General features: G+C 46.1%; 1 protein-coding gene across 1 annotated transcript in view; it reads right to left on the reverse strand.

The window, feature by feature from the left end:
• Nucleotides 1-270: 270 nt before the first annotated feature.
• Nucleotides 271-4,904, reverse strand: part of LOC119389609 (uncharacterized) — a gene marked incomplete in the record, with an annotated part of 6,507 nt that continues 1,873 nt past the window's right edge. Inside the window, 2 exon segments of the mRNA XM_037656958.2 lie at nt 271-847; nt 3,690-3,826. Of these exon segments, the coding sequence (XP_037512886.2) occupies nt 488-847; nt 3,690-3,826 (497 nt within the window).

Here is a 4,904-nt window from a genome sequence, read left to right on the forward strand (position 1 = left end):
CAGTAGTACTTCTATTCAAACGTATAGAAGAAAACGAAGGTAGGCGTAGCGGTGCTTACATGCCTTAGTATAATTTTTATGCCTCCTTGTATCTCTGTTTCCGTCCCTCAAGTAAATCACAAAAGTGCGACTGAAAGCAACAACCAAGAGAACAGCTTCACTGCTCTACTTAATTCTCTACTTTTTCGTAACGAAGTCGCGGGAACAATCACTGCGAACAGAAATCCCTAAAACACAGAAATTTAGAAGACTGACGCTTGAACTATGGGAAATTGTTGACCAGTTTAATGGGGCTGGAGCCAATGTTTTCACAAGAGCACTTGTCTTCCGACTTTTCCTGCTTCGACCATTCCTCTTGTCGGAACACTGGCTCTGGCGACGTTCTCCGTTCAACAGTTTCTGTGAACACAAAAAAGCCAGCATTCTTTTCTTTAATTTCGAAGCGCCAGACGCCACATAGCGCAGCTGTATTAAACGTTCTCGCGCGTCAGTTGATAGCTTGACTATCATTCACTGGCGGATCGAAAGTCTTTGTAAAGTACTCGTCCACTATGCTCTGATTGAACTTCTTAATGATGGTGACGTTTCTCTTCACTTCTGTCAGCATGTAGGGCATCCATGCGTGCACCAACTGTCCGCGAGTTTGTGTGCCCGTGAGCTCGACGGACACTCGGTGTTCTACGCTGTCGATGACGCTGGAGGGTACGATAGCCGCGAGCATCGCCATCCAGTCACCCAGGCTGTATCCGGTTCTCCCATCATGACAACATTGCACTGTGTGGTTGGAGATGTCGATCAGAAACTTCTGAAGCTCCCCTGTCTTGTTGGTAATATTGTGGAAGATCACCTGAAGATAGAAAATAGGCACCTTCAGAGACTGAAAACAAATGAGCCTTTTAGCACGAAAGTGTTTTATGCCGTGGTCCACCGAGAGTTCACCGACATCATTTCCGGCACGTATGTGACATCGGTAAAATGCACACGATTAGATGACAAAGAAAAACAAGAAGAAAAATATTTCGTTCATTTGGATGACGTGGGAGTCGAACACACGACCTCACGGTCCGCGACGATGGGAGTCGGGCGCTTTACCCACTACGCTACCCCACTACGTCCTCTACCCACTACGCCAATGACAAACAAGTAATAAATATAGCCGCAGGAGTCGAGGTAGAACATGACAGTATACTACCAGCGCGAAGACACCAGGACAAGAAAGAGGACGACACATTGCGCAGTGTGGCGTCCTCTTCCTTGTCCTCGTGTCTTCACTCTGGTAGTATACTCTCATGAACTTCCAACAAGGCCAAGCCGCCACCCTCGAGGAAGAAGTAGGCAAGAAACCAGGCAAGGACTGGTAGTATGGTGAGCTGATACATCTAATGACGAAGTAGATAGGGAAAGAGAAGAAAACCATTTGCTGGAAAGGAGTTGGTGAGACAGGGAAATCCGGGAAGCGATAGAAAGGCAAGGAGATCCTGGAGCACATAAAGGCAAAAAAGGAGAAGCGGCTGCAGGGCGAAGTAAACAAAATATGGGAAATATATTCAGAGATAAAATCCATTGCAGAGAAATTGGTCTAGGCATAAATTAAAGGTGAAAGTGAGCGCTAGGTGACAGAGATTCACGAAAAAATGAAGGCCGCGCCTAGGGTATTTCGGAGTCACATAAAGGCACTAGGTAGGACGTCTGTCACAATGCAAGAACATATGGTAGATGAAGGAGGAAATCAATTGGAAGGGTACGAAGCTCTAGGTCACATCCGAAAGGTACCAGTCGATTCGTTTAAAAAGATCGTGCAGGGGATTCCCCGACGAATAAACGTATGACAGAGAGCGCAACCTACGAAGAGCAATTACTTGAGAATTTCAAGTGGTAAAGGGCCGAAGGAAAAATTCCAAAGCTCACGGCCCCGGGTTTAGATGGGGTTCTCGTCAGGCTCATTAAAAGAACTAGGGCATAACACTAAAGAAGCACTGTTCAAAGCAGTAGAAAAATGCTTACATGACAGGCGAATAACGGACAGTTGGCGAAAAAGTAGAATGAAAAGGCAATAATAATATCTGGGGTTTAACGTCCCAAAACCCCGATATGATTATGAGGGTCACCGTAGTGGAGTGCTCCGGAAATTTCGACCACGTGGCCGCCGCGGCCGGGATTCGATCCCGCGATCTTCGGGTCAGCAGTCGAGCGCCATAACCACTAGTCAACCGTGGCGGGGTGATCAATAAAAGCAAGGGAGAAAAGGATAAGATTCGCTCGTATAGACCACTAAACATTACATCGTCACTATACAGGTTGGCGATGCAGGCAGTAAAAATAAAAATAGAAACGTGGGCAGAACATAACAATATTTTGAGAGAACATCAGAATGGTTTTCGAATCGACAAGTGATTAGACGATAACCTGTTTGTTCTTACTCAGTGTACAGAAATATCCAAAATTTAAAACAGGCCCCCGTACGTGGCTTTTCTAGACATCAATGGGGCGTACGACAACGTTAATCAAGAAATTTTTTGCAATATATTGAAAGGAATGGGCATAGGTGACGACTGTATACAGCTTTTGAGGGATATATACCGAGAAAATGCAGTTTGCATAGAATGGGAAGGAATATGTAGCAAACAGAACTTTGATATTAGCATAGGCGTGCGCAGGGTTCCCCATCAGGGGGGTGGGGCGAAGGTTCATCGCAGCGCCCCCCCCCCCCCTACTATGTCAATGTACGAGGCAGATTTTGCGCCCCCACCTCTTAGGTGGCTAGGTAGCAACATTGGATTTAATTTGTCCCACAAACAGACCGGCGTGATGAATGAGCAGAAGCTTCCAGGTTTATTTTGTGTGGACGATATTTTGGTATTTGCGGACAGTCGAGATGATATACAGCGGCTGGCGCATACATGCGGAAGGGAAGGTAAAGCCCTAGGACTAGGATTTAGTGTAACAAAATGTGGATTGATGGTATTCAATGATCCCTGTGATCAGACGGTGTCAATACAGGGCCAAGGAATACCGAGGGTAAGCGAATACAAGTGCCTCGGAGTATGAGTAAATGAGGGTGATAGGTACGCTGGAGGTACAGGAAAAAGCCTCGGCAGCAAAGGGAAAGAGGAACGCTGCAATAATGAAGCACAGAGCGTTGTGGGGATACAATAGGATACGAGGTGCTTCGAGGCCTGTGGAAAGGTGTAATGGTTCTGTGGCTAACATTTGGGAACTCAGTAGTGTGCATGAGGTCTGAGGTGCAATCAGGAATGGATGTGACTCAAAGGACTGTGGGACGCCTCGCGTTGGGCGCTCACGGGAAGACGTCAAATGAGGCTGTAAAGGGCGATATGGGATGGGCAAGTTTTGAGGTGAGGGAAGCTGACAGCAAAATGAGGTTTGAAGAGAGGCTAAGGAATATGAAAGAGAGTAGATGGGCAGAGAAGGTGTTCCGGTATTTGCATGGGGAGAGCGTTGACACACAGCGGAGAAAAAGAACTAGGAGGCTCACCAGTAAATATAAGGCTGGCAGTGTAAGCGATATAGAAACAAAGAGCGCTAAACGAAAAGTGAGAGATGCGGAGAGGATATACTGAATGGCAGCGATGGAAAAAAAAAGGCCGGCTCTGAGCAACTACCGAAAGGGCAAAAAGGAATTAAGGAGGGAAATATCTTACGATAATTCAAGGGGACTGTTTACTTACCCACGGCACGACGGAATCTAGCACCGTCTCCCACGGGACGATGTACACGGGGCACTCTGCTCGTTGCAGCACAACCAACGCCGCCTCGGGGTCGGTGAGGAAGTTGAATTCAGAGCCTGGTAGAATGTTTCCCTGTCCTGCAGACACATGAACGCGCGACCAAAGTTAACTTGACCAGCAAATCTCGATGGATGGTAAACTGGGCTAGTTAGTAACTGTTCATTTTAACGTAAAGCGCGAACTTACAAGGACCTGTATTTTCTTTCCTGTTTTCTTGCTCAGTCCTTGTCCGTTCGCGCTTTACGTTAAAATGAATATCCCCATGCCCTGCTAAGCGTTAACGGGATCGTGCAACGTAAGAAAAGACCTCTCACTTGAATCGCATACCCACCCACCCACCCACCCACCCGCCCTCGTTCCGGCACTCCTGCCGATAGACTTCAGTAATCGCTTGAAGCTTTGCGCCGCGTAGAACGCCTATATAGTTACTCGCCGTGGGTGGCTAGTTTCTCGCACCTCGCGAGGAAATCGCAACTGACAAAACGAAATGCCTCACGCACTTATGTATAACTTTGTACACAGCACATAAACGTAACGTTGGTGTTTACGTCACGTGTGTGGATGCGTGCATTATTTCGCGCAAAATGTGATAGACGGGCACCGCTTTGTTCAAGATAGGGCTGTTCCAGGCGAGTAGTGCGTGCCGACGCTGCTCCTTCCGCGCATCTACAAATTAGGTTACTAATTCGCTTAGCAACCTCGATCCCGTTTTTTTTTTTTTTTAATCTTAAATCGCACTTTACGGTTCCTTCTCTAGCACAATAAAATCCCGCGAAAATTTGTCAGTTCTGGTGCCCAAAAATTTCGAATGAAATTAAATAGTGTAATGAATAAAATTGACCTCGCTAAGAGGACATGATTACTAGTGTAAGGGAAACAATCACGAGACGAAACAAACATTTTATGGAAATACTAAGGTACACTTTATACTGAAAGCGACATGCGTAACGTTCATCTTCGTACGTGTTCTGAATTGTATAATGTTGTGATTACGTGTTTCATGTTATGTGTAATTATTTGTCTTTTGTTTGTTTTCCTGTGTATGTCAAGCCGTACTGAACATCTGACTATGTACCTGTACATGTGAACTTATTTTATCTTCCTCAACTCGTGCTTGACTATTTGTGTCTAATGTGCTGTTGGATACACACGATG

Source organism: Rhipicephalus sanguineus, chromosome 4 (assembly GCF_013339695.2).
Source record: "Rhipicephalus sanguineus isolate Rsan-2018 chromosome 4, BIME_Rsan_1.4, whole genome shotgun sequence".
Lineage (NCBI taxonomy): Eukaryota > Metazoa > Arthropoda > Arachnida > Ixodida > Ixodidae > Rhipicephalus > Rhipicephalus sanguineus.